The following is a 20,049-nucleotide window of genomic DNA, read 5'->3' as shown; positions in this document are numbered from 1 at the left end:
CTCTACTTGTTCCTATTTTCCATCTCCTTCATCTGTCACTGCACTTTGGAAAAGGACTTCACTGTTGATTTGGGACAGGTTATGAAAGAAGGCCAGGACTTCACAAAACTCTATTGGATGTTGTGTTGTGTTCCCCCCCACCCAGTTTTTTTTCCCCCCCCCTTTGGAGTTTCTATTGTTAGGTGTCCTACCTCTCTACCTTTTTTTTTCCCTTTTTGGAGCTTCTATTAATAAAGAACAGTTTAAGTTTGAAAAGGAAAAATTAAGTGTGTTCTTCAAGAAGAATTCCTCCTCCATGTCTGGTTTAGTTTAAAATATTAATTCCTTCCTATTTGTATCTCACACTGCATCCAAATAACAGTCAAGGGATAGCAGGCAGTTTCATTGAAGAATTTATTCATTGAATTCTGACTTTTCTACTTTTCCTTTATTTTTTCTCTTGATTTGTTACACTATTTCTTTGTGCTTTGAATATGACTGTATAGATTTTTCAGTACGCAATTATTCAGCTGGGATGATAGCCTTTAGTGTCCGTGTCTGTGCTGTGGAATTTTGTCCTGGTGAACTGTTGACTTGCATCATTGAATTCCTCTCTTGATGTCTGTAATTCTGAGATCGCATCATCCAAAGCCAAAAGTGTCTGAGCAGTTCACTGTTCAGTCTTGGTTAACCTTTTATCTCTGTTCCTTGACCGTTTTCTTTGCAGTTACGCGCCTCTAGCTCAGAAAGTAACCATGTAGGATGCCTTGTACAATGTGGCAGAACCTATGGTGCATGAATCTTGCTTGCTGTTTATTCTGAATCTGCTAATGCTGTGTGTTTGCTTGTTAATCAAGGCTACCTTCCTGAAATGACAGATAAATGGGTTTGCATAATTGACTTGCTGGAACAACTATATCTAACTGCACAAAAAAAACCAACCAAGTTTAATTGAACTGTATAATTAAGATGAAAATGAGTCCACAGGAGTGAATGTAAGGATGAAGTGAGTCACTGGGAGTTTAATATCAGTAGTTCGTAGTAAAGAAAGATGTATTTGTTATGTCAATAGATGTGACAATAGCAGGTGTGTGTGCAATAGTTTGAAGTTTATAGTAACTCACTGTTGGACCATTAAATTTTTCCACTTGTGTGATTTTTGGAAATTTGCCTAGTGAATTTTGTACAGACCAGCTTCCTGAGCTTCACCACTGCATTTTTATAGCCTGAAACTAATTAATTGCCTTAATGTACAGGACAAGGACTGTTCTACTCTTGCTTTGGAAAATGTCTACTCTGAAAGGTGATGTAATCTGAATGATATATAACTGCACCAAGGCAGAGCTCTATGCTCAGAGCCGTAACTCTACAATTTTGCACATTAAAATTCATACTTAGTCAGCTCTGCATTGCCCGACGCAAATTAATCTTCCAAGCAAAGGCCCAGACCTGGAGGAGCAGACTAACGTAGGCTGTGATGGAAGGGACATTAAATTGGAGCAGCAGCTTAAACATCATGTGCCTTTTTGCACTCTGCGGATTCTTTGTTCCTCAAATATCAAACTTGCTTGTGTGTGTACATTTTGCTATAAAAAATAGTGCTATTGAAAGAACAGTTTTCAGCAAGGTATTGAACTATTGACTGTTGTCTTCCCAGGTGCCTTTCCACATTTCTTCACATTGCTGAATAGCACTTTGGCTTCCCTGTTTAACATGTGTTTGTTTGGTTTTTTGTGTGTGTGTGTGTGTGTGTGTGTTTTTTTTTTTTTTAAACCTGTCATATTTACAGACCTTTCTGGTAGAGTTGTTTTAATTTCCTCCTCTTGGGCAGGTGTCAGTCATTGTAATAAACTACAGCGAAGGTATGTATTTAAAAAAAAAAAAAAAGTCAAATCCTAACAGTGGTGTAGGTAGTTGTGTATTTCCAGACTTTAATCAACTGTTTGACTTTTGGACTTTTTGCTGCAGCTTTTCTAGAATGAATTTGAAGAGGCTATAACTGCTCGTTTCCATTCTGCTGTAGCATGAAGCAAGAGGAATCAGGTTGTTCCCTACCACAGTGGGTGGGGGTAGATGATATCCTACAACAGTATCTCTTATCTGAACTCTTCTGTGTTTCAGAAATCATATAGTCAGCTGTTTAAAGTACAGCAGGAACGTTGCCTCTCTTTCCTCCTGTATTACGTTCTTGTATATATAATGCATAAACTGTTTAACGGGTAACACTGTCTTTATTTCAAGTTAGGTTCTGGTTTAAATAACCAAGTTTTGACTTCTCTTTTCTCTGATTCGGGTTTTGTTTTGACTTGCCTCAGTAGCATTCCCTTCTACTAAGAGTGAAGTTGAGCTACTGTTGATCATGCTTAGAAAAACTCGTGGTCCACTTCTGAGGACTCATATTTGCTGCTTTGGTTGCTCGGAGGCAACCCGCATGCAAACGCATGGGCAAGTCCTTTATATGCAGAATTCTGTGCATGGATTAAAGCTTGGAAAGATGGCCTGGTGGGGCGATGTTTTTCGTTGACCTTAAGATGGAAGAACAACCAATACGCAGCTGGAGGTGGTCCTTAATCTATTCACTGTAGATTTATTATTAACACATTGGGGGCCATATCACAGGGTTGGGTGAAGGAAGCTAATGGAGCGTTCCGTACATAATTCAGACCCTTGTGTACGTCCTGTACGGATTTAGCAGCTGAAGGTGCTTGGGGGAGAGGGATTCTGTTTGGGGAACGCATGAGCTTTTATCTTTAAAGGAGAGCGTTGCCTGCTGCTTGAGGCTTTCTCGTTTGACCTTCTGTGAGTAGCAGTCCTTACTCTCTCTGAAAAAGTGGAGAGTGGATTTATTTCTTATAATTAGTAGGTGAGCCTGGAAGTATATTATTCTGTCTTAATTGGAACATTATTGCTACTCTGAAGAGGGGAACTTAGCTCCCATTTTGTGTTTGGTACCTCTAGCACACAGTCACCTGGAGTCTGCGTTTGCAGTCCAGCTCTGGGCTGGCTGTGTACCTTCCCTGCTGCTCTCGTTTTCCTTACCCCAGTTATCTTCCTTGCAAAAAATGAAACTACGCATGCAAAACAGGATAAAATTGATTTACTTGAAAAGATGCTTCCTGTCTGCTAATTTAAACCATGACTAAAGTTAGTGATTTAAATTAATTCAGGTATGCTAATAAGAAACACTGATGTTTTCATCCCATCCTTTCTTGAGCAAGATAAACCCAGGAGTGCTTATCCTCCTGCTGGAGCCCAAACCTAAAGGCTTCTGCTTTGAGGAGTTTCCTGCACCTTTCTCCGAGGCGCCGGGGGCTGGCTGCTGCTGGAGACGAGGCGGGAGATTAGATGGAGACAGCCTAATCCATGAGGGTAACGTCTACATTTGGAAGAGCAATGCCAACTCTGGCATGGTGTCTAATGGGCCAGTTAATTAAATTGTGCATCTTCACTTCTCATCTGCAGATGGACTTGCTAATGTTTCACCAGTCTGGGGATGGTCTGAAAATTTGTTGGGGGTGAAGTATCATGACCAGTTCAGCACAGAGCTAACAGTGCTTTTGGAGAGGAGCTTTTTCTCCTCTGTTCTTTCATATGAAAACAGTCTTCCTGTGAGGTCTGCTGATGCCTTGTATAGCTCCAAGGTGGCTGCTTGAGTAGCAAATGGGTGTTGCAGAGAGACAGCCAGAACGTACTGAGGAGGGAAATGTGCTGAAAATGCTTCCTTGGCTGGAAATGTCGTATTTTTATAACGGGAAGTGAGTGAATCCCGGGGCAGGCGAGTTGGACATTCGACTTCCTAATTTGGTTGGGTGAAGCTGGGATTAGAGGACACGGTGACTCAGGGCAGCAGCCCGCTGCCACTTGCGCCCACTCGTTCAGCAATGTTTTGTTTTTGTTTTGTGCCAGGATTTGTTTTTGGATAATCCAGAAACCAGCGCTGCAGGGGAAAGGCTGCTGGCTCCGGGTTTGGGCTCTGGCACGGCTCCCCCGTGCCTGGGCGAGAGGGATCTGGTGCAGAGGGGAGGAGGATGCTGAGCCCAAGGTGCTTCAATCCCAAGGTAATTCTCTTGGGAGCTCGTATTCCTCCAGACTCATGTTTCTCAGTCGGGATCCATCCTTGGGAGATCCCACACAGGGCCCACAAGAGGCTGCACGGGCTGCGGGGCCGGGCGTCGCTTTTAATCCCGCTTCTGTCCCTCGGCCCGGGGCCCACGGCATAATGAGTTAAGCAGCAGCAGGGATACTGGGGCTGGCCGAGTCCTTCCTCCGCTACAAAGGCAGGATGCGGCCGCCCCCGGGCAGCGCGCCCGAGGCACCCACCGCCCACGCGGTCAATGGCGCCTTTGTGCAGGGCGCTGGTGCTGCTCCCCTCGGCCCAGCTGCCCGCTTCGTGCGGGACAACGGCTCGGCAGGGCGAAGGGCTGGGCGGCCACGGGGCTCCCTAGCGATACGGGATGTGACGTAATTTGGCTTGGGGAAAGATCCGGCTGTTGCATTAAGGCAACCAAACCAGGGCATCTCGGAGGCCCTTGCAGGATACCGAAGGACAATCTCCAGCAGATGCTCCGACCTCTCGCCTTGCTCTTCCCAGCTTGTCCAGGTCCTGGGACACGGTCACGTCCCCAGGGCGCGTCACAAATCACAAAAGCGCCCGCCTTGCTCATCGGCCGGGGCAGGTCTTCCTGCGAGCTTTCTCCCCCCCCTCGGCCTGCTCCGGGCCGTCCCTACGAGCGCGGCGTTCGGCCGCCTGCGCCCCGACCAGCACCCGCAGCGCGAGGAGCGAATGTCCCCGGCTCCGGGTGCGCAGCTCCGCTCGGAAAGCTCAAGGAAGGGTGTTTGGGTCATAATTCCTCGTTTAGGGTTTTAAAAATAACCGGCTTTCTGCTTCGGAAGGCGATGGGTGACGAGTTAGCGGCGCTGCTGTGAAAAATTTGGAGCCTTTTTATGAACAACCCGCACGTGCTTCCCCTCTCCGGAAGGGGGTCCAGCTCCCCTGGAAGACCGACAGTCTCTCAGCTGCATTTGTGTTCAGCCAGAGGATTTGACTACTGATGTGGACAAAATTACCTTTGTCACTGCAGTGATATATTTTTTTTAATGAAACAGAAACGGTTTGGCTCCTCTCCAGCTTATTAAAACCTCGCGAGTCCGCGTGCACCGACGCAAGGGGAGCGGGAAGGAAAATTACATTAAGTGCACAATTGGCAAAACAGAACTGAACCGTTATTTATTTATCTATCTTTATCTACGGCAAGTAGGTGAATGAACCTTTCTATTATTTATGCTAGAGGACGGTGGGTGCTGCTCTCGCCGCTCCCCAAGGAAGCAGCCTCCGCTTGCAGCTTCAGCGCCTCTCCGCAGCCGAGGAGAGCGGACACCGCTCTTCCTGAAGCCCACGGCGCTGGGGGGGAGCTTTGGGGTCCTGGGGGGGCAGGTCCCGAATCCGGACCCGGCTCAAAGGTGGGGGAAGCGAGCAGGCGTCCCAGGGCACGAAGGGGGCTGTGCGCGCTGATGCTCCTGGGCCCGCGGCTCGCGCCCGCCTCCGCTTCACCCCCCTGCTGCGTTTTACCTGCCCGGCGGCAGGCTGGACTAACCGCGCGGGGCCGCGGCCGACGGCACGAGGCAGCGGGGGACCCTTCCTTGCGAAACGGGGTGTTGTGCCAGGGGGTCCAGGGAGCCCCGGAGCCGGTTTCGCCGCGAGCGGCCCCGGCACGGCGAGCGCTGCGCCGCGGGTCAGCTCGCTGCCTCCTGCCTCGAGAGGCCTCGGGTTTATCGCCTGGAAACGCGCCTCTCCCCGACTGACGAGCAGCCGGCGCGGCGTTCGGATTCAAGCGGCGTTCCCCCGTGCAGCCCCGCTAATTGCTCGTTTGCGTGCCCCGAATAAGCGCTACAAGAGTAAAACTGAATCGTAAAAAACGCGCGGCAGCGTGTCGAGAAACGGATGCAAAAGATGTAAAGGGGGAAAAATCCCCGGGGTGCCAGCTTTCTGGCTGGAGCCCTTGCGGGACCCTCGCCCGCCTGCCCTGTTTTGTGGCCCTGCTTCAGGCTCTAAACTGGCTTTATCGTGATTTAGTAGGAGCCTGAGGAGCGCCTCACAGCGACGGGTACGCAGCAGAACCAGTGGGCCAAAGAGGCGATTGTTAAAATTGCAAAAGTGAATAGCGGGTGTTCAGAAATACCAGAATTTCAGCCTGAGCAGGTAGAGCGCGTGCTGCGAACCACGGGCGCTTGGGGAGGGAGGATTCGGGAAACGTCTGCGCCGGTTCTGCCTGTGGGATTATCGGCGTCCCCGTCGCAGGGCGGACGCGGCTCCTCTGCGACGAGCACCGGCTCTTGCTGGGTTTTTAAGCGGGGATGTGGGAGGTTTAAGGGCACCCCTGCCCCGTCCTGCTGGGGTGTATCAGGGCTTTGGGCACATCGCTGCCTTGGCCCTGTTGCGCCTGCAAGGTTTAAAGAAGGTGGAGGAGTTTCTGCCACTGCGGTTATTGAGCTGCCAGCGCTGGAGGTGCTGCTGCAACGCAAATAATTTTATCATGGAGATTATTTCCAAATCCGAGCAGAACCAGGAGCTCTTGGCGTCTCGGTCCCTGTTCTGAGCACGTTTCGTCTTTTCTTTCTCGAGTCCTTTGAAAAGAAAGCTGGCTCCTGTCACCGTGACTCAGCCGGGAGGAAATAAAACGCACATTCGTCATGTCGCCGCTTGAGTCAGCTGGGCGCTCAGGCCGCGAGTCCGGAGCAGGTCGGCTCTCTGGTGGGTGTCTGCTTCGTGTCTTGCGCTGAACGTAATGGATAGCAGATGTGGACTTTGCCTAAAGAGCTGCTTGGAGGAAGTCGGCTACCTCCTTCGCGGTGAAGAGCTTCACCCCATCGACTCGCGGGTAGCAGGGAGGCAGCAAGGCGGTCGCCGAGCCCCTCGCCGAGCTGGCACTGGGCAAAGCGCCGCTTTGCAGGCCGCGTTTGGCTGGCTCTGCTCCCCCCCCGCCTGGCAGAAATCGGGACTTTCGGGACTGCAATTGCTGGTGGTGCCTCCCGCGAGGCCGAAGGCACTGCGGCTGATCCCTGCCCGGGGGACCCGCCGCGGGAGCAGGCGGTAAAGGCAGGGGAGGAGGCATCTGGGGTGAAAACCCCGGTGAAAACCTGTGGGGTGCATCGATGGGGTGATGAATGACGACTTTGCCACCCTGAATTCATCAGCATCACAAAAAAGGCCGACGGTCCTCGGGAGCCTTCGCCGCGTGGGAGCGATGGCTCCGGGAACCCCGCTCTCCTTTCGGGGTAAAAAGACCATTAAACAGTCGCATCAGCGTCTAGCTCAGTCCTGAGGCTCGTAGCAGACGTTAGACTCGAAGCGGGGGAAGAGCAGAGCGCCGGCGCTTTGTTCGGTTTGACTGGAGCGGCTGGTGCGGCGGGGGCACGTCTCCGCCCGGGCTCGAGCAGGGACTTGCCTCCCTCTTGCCCCCGGCAGCTGGGAACCGGCCAACATTCGGGGCTGCGAGGGGCAGGTTCCTCCGGCACGAGCATCTGGGACTGACCCGATTGCCCAGGCCGTGTGCTGGCCAAAGAGGGTCACCTCGCCGCAAGGCTACCGCCGTCGCAGCCCAGCACCGCGTTCTCGCTGTTGATCCCTTGGGCCCGTCTCAAACTCAGGGTGGGCGACTCCGTGGCCGACGAGGAGTCCGGGCTCGCGTTTAGGTGGACCAAGACCAGGTTGGACGTTGGCGCCCCGGAAGGATGAGGCTTGAGGGACGACGTTTGTGGTTACGGACAGAAGCGGGATCGGCCCTGGGAGTTACACGCGTTTAAAAATGGAGATGCTGCCGCGTTTACACCCGCGCTGCTGAATAACCTGCTGCTTTATAGGTGGTCCTGGGACAAATCGCTTAACCTCCCTAGGAGGGGGGATTAATTGCACGACCCTGTTCAGGCCGCAGCCCCGGACCAGGTGAGCTTTGCTGGCTGTGGCCAGCCCAGCTGGCGGCAGGTCGGGAGAAGCCGCTGCCAGGCTGCGGCAGGGGCCCGTTTCGTTCCACGCGGCAACTCTCGGCGTCTATCGCCGTGAAACGCGCTGGGGCCCTCGAAGGAGCCGTTCACCTTGTCCTCTCCCTCGCCGCGCTGGCGCCGAGCCCCGGGCTGGGGCAGCGCAGGGCGCTCCTGAGCTGCGTGGTTTGGCAACAGCGCGTGGCTCCGGCTCAAGTCGCCCTTTGCAGCGTTGCAAATTCGTTGGGGTTCACTGGGCTTGTAAGCAAGAGCAGAAAGCAGCTTAGGGCTTTCTCCTACTCTCGACGCTCTGCTGTGGAGCAGAGGACCTCAGTGGTACATCTCCTGAGGAAAAAACACATGGAGTGGTTTGTATTTTTGAAGGTGACAAATTTGCACTAAATCAGGATGGATTATCAGCTCTCTCCAATAATTGCATGGTTTTGTATCAAGCACGCATGGCCATAAAGATGTTTTCGGCTTGAGGTTGGTTCTTTTGTTTGTTTGTTTTTTGCTCTGATGCTAGCTTGCATCCCGGAGAGCAAACGCATTGATTCGCTGTCGTGACTTTAATTGCGCTGATCCTCCGCCGAGGCCATTAGCGGGCTGCCGAAAGCTGGGAGGGGGCCGCCGCTTCCGCTGGCTGGTCCCACACAATGGGGCGAGCGGCCGGCGGCGGCGCGCGCCCTCCTTGGCTGCTCGAGAGCTTCCCCGGCGGGCTCCTGCCGAACTTGCAGACCGTTAAAAAGCCACATCAAACACTATTTCTCCTATTTAAGCTTCTGGACCAAAAGCAGTCCGTGGTGTTGAAACGCCGCCGGGAGCCGGGCGGAGATTACGTAAAGAGTTCGTTAGGGGCGTCCCCAGCCTGCCGGCGACTTTGGGGCTTCTCACATTGCCTACGAGAGAAAACTGGGAGGAAATATAGGCAGCATCCCATCGCTGTGCTTCAGCGTAGCATGGCTGATTTAACCCCCGAGTCACCCAAAGCCAGGCAAACTTGACATTTTTTCCTTACTTTGGAAAAAAGCAATTTGTTTAGTGTTTTTAACCTAATCACATCATTGCAGCTCTCTGGATCTCCCAGATGCTCAATTTATAAGAAAATAGTCAATGACCTTTATCCATTTCCTTTCAGGCAACCTATAGGTGTAAGAATGGGTGGGGAAATACAGATTTTCTTTAGACGGGCAGGGGAAATAGCATCTTTTCTTCCAGATACCTATTAAAACTAGAATAACTGAAGGGATGTGTCCCAGAAGGTGATCCCAGCCAGAGGACTCGGCTTCCAGCCTGCTTCGTGCCTGCGGCAGGGTTGATCTCTAACTCGCAGTCCTTTACGGATCCCTTTTTACAAAGGCTGAAGTCAGAATAATCAGGCTGAATCTCAGAATATGTTTCCTGATAGAGGATGCTAATGCTACGGAAAAGGCCCAGACTTTTCAGCATGGGCCAATATCTGAATTTTAAAAGCAGGGCAGGAAGAAACTCGCTACAAGGGCCGTGGCAACAGCCTCCTGCTGAAAGAGGAGAGTCAGGCGTTCAATTACTCGCGTTGTATGTGTGGTCCTCCGAGCCAATTTTCCTTTCCCCCTCCTTGCATATCACCTCCGAATGAGCAGAGATGCCGGTTTGACTTTCTCAGTGTTTCAGCTGCGCTAAAGGGAGCGAGCTGAAAACTCCGCCTGTGTCAGCTTTCCTGCCAACCTGCTCCCACCGTGCCTTAATTTAGAGGACCTAGCGCAGCCCGGGGAAACCTGCAGACAATGTGTGCTTTGTCTACCTCCGCTCTCCTCGGGCGCTGCGAGATGCTGAGTCCAAACGTTTAACCACAAAAAGCATTAATTACCGTCCAGCTCCCCGGGGTAAGGACCATATGCCGGTAACCAGAAACAAGCCCGCTATTGCATGGAAAGTACATCGATTGTTAAATGACTCTAAACTGCAGTTACTGCCTCTAGACATTCTCGATTCAAATTTCCTAGAAACGTGTAGTCCTTTAACCTCTCGCAGTGCGCGCAGTGGTGTTAACTTGGCCTGTGCAAAAGAGGAGGGACCCAGAAATTACGGGATGAAGTCAACTTCCCACATAATGATATGGGACGCGGCCTCCGCTCCTGTGATGGGGCCTCCGCGCCGCAGCCTGCCTACCCGCAGAAGGGAGCTGTTTTCCGCTGTGTTTTCACCAGGGTCAGATGTTACCTCTGGATCCCATTCCACACCCTGCTGCTGGTCCTCAGCTGTTCGCTTTGGTGCCTTGTGGGACCCTGCAGTTAATGCTAAAATTTGGCATTCACCCCAGGATGAAAATGAGCTATCTAGGGACAGCTGGTTGCGAGCTACAGCAAACTGCAAACAATCTGACACAAGCAGAAGTTTGATTTCCCCCGCACCGCCTGGAAATCTGGCGGGCTAACACCCTCTTACAAGCTTCATAAACAAACGCTCCTCCACGCAGGGGTAATAAAATGAACAATAGCAGCACAACAAAATATTCTGATCCTAGACAGCAGACGACGGATAGAGCCACAAGTCTCGCTTCGTGCCCGGACGGGAGGCTAGGGAAATTGGAGCTGGTGGGGTTACCCTCTGAAGAGGGGACAGTCACAGCAGAGTGGCCGGGACACGTGATCTCTCGGCCTGCGGTTGCTTTTCTTCCGCTTCGACAAGTCTCCAGGGAAGGACTTCTGCAGCATCCCCGCCTGGAGACAAGCCCAAGAACCCGAATTAGCACTGGAATGAGCATGCTGGTATTTTTGAACAAGGGAGTGTTGTTTCTGCCTTTCTTTTAATAGGTGTCTGAGAGCAGGTTCTTCTCCCGGCTTCATCCGCTGTTGCTGTAAACTGCTATAACGATCCTGGCCGTTCGGCCAGGTCCTCGTTTCCAGCTGCAGCCGCTACTCGATGGTCCCAGGTGCTGCCATGATGCAGTCTGCCTTCCAAACTTTTCTCTTTTCTCTCCAAACAATCTCTTTTCTCTAAGCATTTTCATTATGTTTAAAAGCTAGGATGTTCTTATGGCATGTAGTCCTGCCGAGCTGCAACATGACCTGTGTGCCGAGCTGCTCCAGCGCCTGAAAAATTCCCATTGGAAATAAAGAGCCATTTTTGAACCCCGGGGTCAATGTGGCAGCGAATTCCTTTGGCTGAACACGCACAGCAAGGGCTGGGGCAGGAGAGCATTTGCTCTGATATGTTTAACATCTGATGCCTTCAGTTTCAAAAGCACTTGGAAAGCTCGAGATGGAAAATTGCTGCATAAAGGCCAAAAGTACTAGAGAAGTGAAACAATAATATGCTGCATCGCTGTTCTGCCAAATGGAAAGAAACCTTTTCAATACAACACAAAATAATATACAGGGAGTGACCTACTGATCTAAGCATAGGTGGGGGGCCAGAAGTGCTTTCTTCTAACTCCCTGACTCAGTGCAAATTTGACTTTAATAAAGCACATAACTTTTCTGACTCATTCTCACAGCTGTAAAAGGTAGGTAGTACTTACTTCCTTATAGATTGCTATAAGGATTGGTTATTTATTTCGTAAAGCTTAGGCAAATTAATTCTAAGTATTGTTGCAAAAATCTGTCAGAATAACACAACCATCAATTATAGAACTAGGAAACAACTGAGAGTTTTCAACATTCAAAACCACACTGAACATCATTAGAGAAAGAGGTTTCATTTGAATGCGGAGGATGAGGGGTTCAGTAGGAGCCAGCTGAAAACCAGGAAAATGTTATCTAAAAGTAAAATAAAAGATTTTTAAGAAACAGACAAGGCTGGAGCAGCTGGATACAAATGAAATAAACTAGCTGGTAACTGCTTGGCAAGATAACGCCACGCCAACTCTTTTATTAGAGAAGAAATTCAGTGGTAGTGAGTACAAGTGGCACTGGCAGCTCATTTGTACTGCTGGTAAAATGTGAGAAAGCCCCGAGTGCCTCGCAGACCGCGAATTTGCTGCTATACACCTGCCTTTAGCGGCTCTGTGGGAGAGCTATTTCTTTGTATTAAGATCGTGCCTTTTCAAAAGTAGGCGAGTTCTTGTTTTGGGGAGCTCAGGCTTTAACAAGAGTTCAACTTTTACAAAATCCTGTGATTTTGAGACTTTTGGCAGAAGGGGATGGGGAGGTACCCACAGGAAGGCCTAGTCCATAGCTAAGGGGGAGACATGACGCTGGGTTTCTTGTCCTGGTGCTGCTCAGTCCCAGCTGAGAGGACTCAGCTCGTGGCCTCTGAGCCAAAGCAAGCCAGAACGATGGCAGTTCCGGGACGCGAGCAAAGTTATCAGGAAAGGAGCTGAATGACTGATTTCATTCACAGCAGATACCCAAGACACAGCAGAGGGTAACAACTCGCACCCACCAGCATGATGCAATGACCTTGTAATAAAACCCCTCATTATCAGGACCTTAATCTGCTGGTAACACTTGCATCTACTGGTGCAACTCTGTTGTCTTAAAAGTGCAAAAGTGAACGTGAAAAAAGCTCCAAAAAGCTGACGTCTCCGAGACAGTCTCCTTTAGAGGAAATGTCATTCCCTCCCTCTCCCTGCTCCATACCCATGTTCTGACTACTGTGTCCTTTGTGGTGTAAGTTGCAATTAATTTAAAGACAATTATTCACTGAGGTTCCTGGACAGGGCTAAGACTGTGTGGTCCTGCCTAGCTCCCTGATTGCTGGTTTAGTTGCAATGACACATCGATTTCTAATTTTGACCGTCCCACCCCATGAATCAGAGAGACTCCTTGGAGCGTCTATAAAACAAACAGAAAAGAGGCTCCCATTGACTGCAAGGGAGCCTGCTGAGCTCCGAAGGGCTGTAAGGAAGCTACAGAAACGTGCACGAAAGGACTTTGTCACATCGGCCGCCCAGCCCTGTCAGCACAGGGAGAGGGGGCCAACAGCCGTCTTTCCTGCTCCAGATGCAAGTTTCAAGGGCACTCAGAGACGAAATTTGCTTAAAGCCATCCGGTTACGCTGAACGGCAGCTAGTAAAACGCCTGGAGAGAGAAAGAGAGGAGGTTTTATTACTACTAGCAAGCACTCTGTTCATAACCACATGGTCCCCATCCGTTTCTGGATGCATTTGGGTACAAATTACAGGGAGACTCGTCGCAGGGCCCCGGGTGCAGGCAGCACCAGAGCCGCCGGGGCGCGGAGCTGGGCCTGCCGGTCCCTGGGGAGCCACCCCGGCGTATCCCACAACCCCGGCGCATCCCACCCTGGGAACGAGACCTTCAGGTTGAGCTCAGACTATTAAAAATAGAGTCTGAGCTCCTGAAAAAGGAAGGGCTGGGAGGGAGGGCGGGTGCTGCTCGGGCATAAAAGCCGCTCTGTTGGGGCAGGCTGGGCCTCGGTGGCAGGGGGAAAATGTGAGGGCAGGCTGCGCGGCCCGCTGCTGCTTTGGCGGAGGGGCTGGAAAAGAGCGAGCGGTTTAATTTCGTCCCCACCGCTTCGCCCAAATCTCCTGCGCGTTTTTTTTTAATTTTTTATTTTATTTTTTGTTTCTGCCCAGCTCCTCAGTCCCTGACCTTAATAGCGAGGGAAAAACTAGGCTGGAAACCTCTCTAAATAGATTCCCCGCCTGCCACACGCACCCCCGTCAGGGAAAGAAAAAAAAAAAAAGGCTTCTAGTGGTGAGGCCCCGGCGCGGGGGCTGCGCTGTGGCGGCAGCGGCGACCCGCAGGGCCGCGGCCGGACGGTTCCCGGCGCCGAGGGGGTTGTCCCGGTTTGGGGAGGGGGGGAAGAAAGGGGGTAGGGGTCCCCCCCCTTTGCCGCTGGGGGGGGGGGGGCCAAGCCCGGGCGCAGCCCTCAGGGCCATGGGGCACCGCCGCGGCGGCGGCCGCGCCCTGAGGCGGCTCCAGCCCCCTCCCCCCGCCCCGGCTCGCGCCGCGCCCTCCGCCCCGCCACAGAAACCGTTGCCCCCGCTCAGCGCCGGCCCCGCCCCCGAGCGCAGGCCCCGCCCCCCTCTCCCCGAGCGCAGGCCCCGCCCCCCTCTCCCCGGGCCGCGGCGGGCTGGGCTGGGCGGGCGGCGTCGGGCGCAGTCGCGCAGGGCGGGGGAAAGGCGAGCGGTGGCGCGTCGCCGTCCCGGCTGGCAGCACCGGGCGAGGCGAGGCGAGAGGCAGGCGGAGGCTGAAGCATGGCGCTGTCCGTGCCCGTTAACGGGCTCAAGGAGGGCGACAAGGAGCCCGTCATCGAGCTCTTCGTCAAGGTAAGGCGCGGCCGGTCCCCGTCTCGCTCCCGACCGTTGGACGCCCCCCCCCCCCCCGCCCTCCCTTCCCCCTCCGCCGGTTTCCCGCCCGACGCCCCCTCCCCTCCCCCCACCCCGCCGCCGTCCGGCGGCTCCAAGTTTCCCTCAGCAACTTGCTGGCGGCGGGAACGGGCGCGGCCGCCTCCCTCCCGCCGCTCCGCGCCTATTGTTGCCGCCGCCGCCCCTCCGCGGTGCCGGGCGGGGGGAGCCCGTCTCTGCCTTTCCCCCCCCCCCTCACGCCGGGGCGTCGCGGGCGGGGGGCTGCCCTCAGGGCGGCTCTGCCGGGGGGGGGGGGGGCGAGGGGCAGCGCGAGCCGCCCCGGCGCTCACTTCTGAAAAGTGTCTGTGTGTGTGTGTGTTTTTGCTGGAAATTTCTTTCCCGGGAGCCCAGGAGAGGCGGGCGAGCGCTGCAGCTGGTACCTCGCAGGGCTGGGGCTGGGCAGCCGCGTAGCCCGCGCGCTTTCCGCGCGGTGCGCAGGTGGAGGTGGCGGCAGTGGGAGCCCCTGGGTGCCCTGGCCGAACCCACGCGCGCCAATGCCTCGCCGGTTTTTCCCCTCAACTAGAAGAACAGAGCATGTGTTGTACTGCCCTTATCTAGCGAGGATACCATATGGTATCTCCACGTGTTTTGCATTAATGTATGGCGGTATGATGCAATATTTTGCATCTTCTGGGGCTCTAGCGATGCAACATCTTCCTTTTTACTTCATATTAAGAAGGCAGGGAATAAGCAGCATTTATCTTTTGTTTTCCTTATTTACATATACTTTGTATATGCAAAGAGGCTTTCTTCACACTTCTAATTCTTCTGGTGAAGTTTCTTCCTATTGCAGTACGAAAATAATGGAAAGCCTTCATCTGAGTTTTTGGGAATTGCTTATTAGAAAAAGCCATGGTGGCAGACATGAAAAGCTCTACCAGACTAGATACAGCTTTGCAAATAAGTCATTAAATATAAATTTTATTTATTAAATGATGCTCTAAAGATGTTGAATTCATCCTTTTCGGGCTCACTAGTGGTTTTAAGATGCAGTAACAGGACATAGGGAAGACATTGCAGTGGAGAATTCCAGACCTGAATTTAGTCAAAATATTTCAGTGTGGAGGTTAGAGCTTACTGATACAGCAGTTAATTTATAGATTACTATAAATTATTTATAACAGTATCTTTTTAATATAGCATGTATAATGTGCCAATTTACCTTCATCTGTCCTCAAGCTGATAGGCTGATTTTTTTTTTTCCTCTTTTTTTTTTTTTTGTTTCCTTTTTAGCAGAAATCAGTGATGGCCAAAAGATTTGGGGGGAGGTATAAGCTTTGTGGATCTATTTAAAGAGGTTATTTCATGCATGAGAAGTAGCGTGGAAGAAGATGTATCGTTTCTGATTAAATCAGTATTGGCCCAATAAAGACATTAGAATATGTGAAAGATTAAAAAATAGGAAAACTTTATCGTTCTCAGTTGAAACATCTTTAGTGGCATGGATTTAAGAGGGCTATTTTCAGGATTATCAGCGAGTACCGTGTCCCTCAAGGAAGCCTTTTTCCAGTGTTATGAATGACTATTGCAAGCTGTATACTGTCTGCCTTGAGGGCAGAGCTCAAATTAAAAAAGAAGTTATTCTTGTCTGTCTTCATGATCCTCAGGTAAAGATTATTTTCCTGGAAAATCCTGCAGAGGAAGGACACTCCACACCCCTAGCATGTGTCAGTATAGTTAACTTGTTTCATCTGTCTGGCTGTTGCTACCTGTCCCCCACTGTGCTTAAGCTGGTTGAGCAGTGTTTTTTGTTTTTTGTTTTTTTTCCTAAAGCTTAATAGAAGTCTTACCTTCTACCCATCTAGCCTCTTAAGATGATCACTTCATATAAATGCAAGAAAAATATTTATGGTTAGTCAATAAAGTTAATAGTGTCTGTCTAGAAGAGCACTAGATTTGTGTCCTGTAAATAGGAAGCACAAGTAGTCTGCTTTCATCTATTCCACGTTTTCCACCTGAATACAGGTACAGCCTAGAAGAATCATGAAGTTTTTGAGTGAGTATTAGAACAAGACTTCACAATATAGATAATCACTTCTAGAACTGTATATGGGGTCTTGGTTCAACCTGTGTGCTGTTAGCCAGTGAAGCTCTTCATACAGAGGTAATGGAAAGACTTCTTGACCAAAAAAGAAATCTGTGCCAAATGCCTGCGGCTGAAGGGCGGCAACTGTATGACCTGCATACAAAAGATTGTAGCAGCCAGACTAACATGAAACAAAGGTATGGATTAAAGCTTGAGAAACAAACCTATGAAGCAGCAGGAGAAACTGTTTGGCTTCATGCCCAAAATGTTGGGTTTGCATCTTATTTAATTGTGATCAGTAACAGAATTGGTGAAGGAGGGGTGGCACAGCATGGTGAGGAGCGCACACATGGTTAGCTTTCAGTTAGAAATAACTGTTAGGCACCCGCAGATTGCTTTGGTTCGTTCAAGAAGACAGTGTATCAGTCTGTTATAACTTGTATTTTCATATTCTGTGATAAAAGCATATGCAGAGTTAGGATATTTAGATAAGAAAATGTTAGTAGTACAGTGCTGGAATTGAGGTGAATGGTGTCTGTCTTAATCTCATGAGTAACTTGAGCATTTTTTTCATTAGAGTGCTGGTGGGCTGCCTGCAGCCTCTTTTAACTTAGTGTAAATATTTGTCAAGTCTTTCCTCTGAGAGCTGATTAGGCAAAACTAGTGATGTATCTGATTTCAGTTAGTTTCCTACTATGTTCACATGTTTTATTAATAAGGGAGGCCCACTTCCATTGTCTAATAAGAATATTGTACATGCCCTGGTGGCATTTTAGAGTAGTGAAGACTGCAATGTAATGAACAGGCATGCAGAAACTAGAGCATTGTGATTCGGTACAACTCTTACAGGCCACTTGTAATAATTGCAATTTAGTTGATCGTGTCTGGATTTTTATTGTAAATAAAAAGTGTGGCAAACTGATTTGGTCAAACAGAACCACTCGTCTGTGAAACCATGGAACAGAGCTTATACAACTGCTTGTACAGTTTGTTTAAGATGGTGTACAAAAGAGACATGGATGGAAGCTGCCAGAGCTCAACCCGTGGTGTTTCAGAGGGCAGTCAGTGACTGAGTTCTTTTGTAATAGCAAAGTGAAGACACAGGTGATCAACAAGTTCAGTGTTTAAGGAAAAAAAAAAAACTCAACGAACAAGTAATTCTTAATTGTGTATCTGTTAGCACGAGGTGTTGGGTTAAGGTAACATGCATGGGTTACATATGGGTAATCGTTAAGGGAGATGCTTTCTTCTTAAACTGCATAATGTGTCTGTACTTGCAAATTAATTGAACCCTGGATATCTGGCAGCTTTCAAGTAAGCTTTTTTCATTGCAAAATTGGACACCTATTTAGAAAATCAGATAGCATCTCTATCTAAAGCACAGTTGGCCTGTGAATTGTACTGTCCATAGAAAAATGCTGTGAATTCACATTTGGTAAGGTACTCAACTCTAAAGCACACGCGATGATTGTAAACAGAAGCCTATCCACACTTTGTATATCCAAATTAAACAGAATTGGCAAGTGAACTGTTTGCCTTCTAGGAGCTGGATCCATTTTGTGGTCTGTTGTTCAATGAAATGTTAGAGCCCATGGCAGGAAAGGGATGTATGCATGTGTACGTCTCTAGTAGCGGACAGCAGCTGCTTCAGTGCTGGGTGAGAGAAAGAATACAATTTGCCTGAATTGCTAGCATTCAGATTTGGCTTTGTCTCTGGCTCATTGCCTGTGAGTATCCTTGCTCAGTTGTGCCACTCTGGAGTAGTATAGCTACTGTATATTGATTTATAACGAACCATTCCATGAACTAATTTGTCGTTATTGTTTTTTTTTTGTTTTCTTTTGTCAACTGCAGTATAGCCATAAAATTAAAAAGATGTTCTATACTAGGAAGTAACATGACTAGAGACATGCAATGTTGTTCCTCAGATACAATCTTGTCAGGGCAGTCCTGCTACTTGATAATCCGATTAGATAAGTCTCTTCCTTACATACAAGATTATCCTTTGGAGCTTATGATGTAATAACCTCTGCACCTGAGAATTTTCTCAGCCTGCCTTTGATATGCATTTGGTATAGATAACAAAACTTCACGTGCAGGTTATTGCTTTTGAGGAAATACAGGAGTATCATAAGGGATCCCTTTATAAGCTGAGGCATAAGCATCTTGGTATATCCTGTGCTTAATTGCAATAAATCCATTTTTTTCTCCTCTTTGGCCAGCGAGCTATGCTCCTTAGGATTCCACCTGGGAGAGTGCTTATAGCCAGAAAACGACTTCTCTTTGTGATTTGAGTCTAATTTCTAATACAGAAACTAATGCCCTTGGTACAGCATTCAGTTTACAAATATTGAGATGGTTTCAAGTTTAAATTTTACTTTTTTTCCCAAAATATTGAAAAGTAAAAAACTAACAGTCATTTCCAGAGGGCTTACACAGATGAGTTATCTTTTCTTCAGTCAGAAATTGCTTCTGAATAAACTTCAGTGGCAGTTGTTTTATTCACTGGTATATATCCTTCGCTTTCCAGTGGTTAACATCTTGACAATTCAGTTAGATTGTCAAGAGACCTTCTGTTTTACTTTGCAGTTGAAAGCTGTCTGACACTTGTGCACTTTTCCTCCTTTCCTCACAGAGTGGTATGAGAACTGGCGGAGTTCCTAAATTTCAGCTCATTGCCCTTCACAGCCTGATAATCTGACGGTTAGGATTGTATGGTCGTCTGAGGTGGTACTTCTGAGTTATTTGCTACAAATGCAGTAAACCTCAGATGCATTCTCTGAACATAGATACAACTGTAAAAGACGAGCCTATTCTCAGTTTTCATAGATGGGAGATGTCTCGGGCTGTGCACTAGAAGGCTTGAAGGAGCAAGAGAAGCAAGCTTCTGCGTCTCCGAACACTTGTTGTGGGACAGACTTGAAGCTCTGCAAAAAGTCATTGAAAAGATGCACATCAAGGACCTAAGCAGTCTGAGTCTTAGGCTCGATGCTTTTGTATGTCTGCTTGTAACTGTGTGTATGTGTAATAAGGAATTCACGGAAGCAGGGAAGAATATACTTAATGTGATGTCAAAGATAATAGGAAAATACTTGAAAAGAATGAGAAGCCTCTCAAAAGAGATGTCTCCTCTGTAGGTAGAGAAAACTGACGAGAGATACTTGTCTGTTGAGAAGTAACATGCGGGTGAGGAACGTTCATATAAACTCACTGTTAGGAAGTGAGTGGGAGGGTCTGATAATCTTTCAGTGGGCAGCACTGTGACAATATTAGCATCCTAAGAAGTTAGTAATTATTACTCTCACAGCCTGAAGTGATTCAATATGACTGTCTGATCTTCTATCGGCTATTCTGACCTAGTCTTCTGGAAGAAACACTAAGGGAAGAAAGAGTTTTCCTTGTATTATTTGCAAGGTGTTACTGTCTTTTCATGTGAATAGGACGAACGGAGAAGTAGTCTGTTCTGTAGCTGGCTCTTGTTTTTGAACTCGTGGATTTTCGAAGGCTGAGTTGTCCTTCACAAAAACCTGTGTTTGGGAGAGTCTAACCAGGGAATTAATTGAACTTTTAGCTAAATAGTAATTTATGTACTTTGAAAAGTGACTTTTGTACTTTGAGGGTTCAAGTTTGATTTTAAAAGTTTACATTAGTCAAAAGGGACAGAAAGAGCCCTGAGCTCTTGTTGTTGTCTCACTGGTGAGACCACGTTCAGATTCTCTTTTGAATGAGACAGTTATTTGCTCTGATGTGGCTAACACAAGGCCTACATGCTTTT

At 49.2% G+C, this 20,049-nt stretch overlaps 1 protein-coding gene across 1 annotated transcript in view; it reads left to right on the top strand.

Moving 5' to 3' along the window:
* The first annotated feature begins 13,952 nt into the window (after positions 1 to 13,952).
* CLIC4 (chloride intracellular channel 4) overlaps positions 13,953 to 20,049 on the top strand; it is a 33,543-nt gene continuing 27,446 nt past the window's right edge. The window contains exon 1 of the mRNA XM_068917757.1: positions 13,953 to 14,170. Coding sequence (XP_068773858.1) covers positions 14,099 to 14,170 — 72 coding nt within the window. The 5' untranslated portion in view covers positions 13,953 to 14,098. The remainder of the gene's footprint in view (positions 14,171 to 20,049) is intronic.

The sequence above is a fragment of the Struthio camelus genome, chromosome 23 (assembly GCF_040807025.1).
Source record: "Struthio camelus isolate bStrCam1 chromosome 23, bStrCam1.hap1, whole genome shotgun sequence".
In the NCBI taxonomy this organism is placed as follows: Eukaryota; Metazoa; Chordata; class Aves; order Struthioniformes; family Struthionidae; genus Struthio; species Struthio camelus.
The sequence above is the reverse complement of the archived record's forward strand: the minus strand, read 5'-3'. Positions and strand labels throughout refer to the sequence as shown.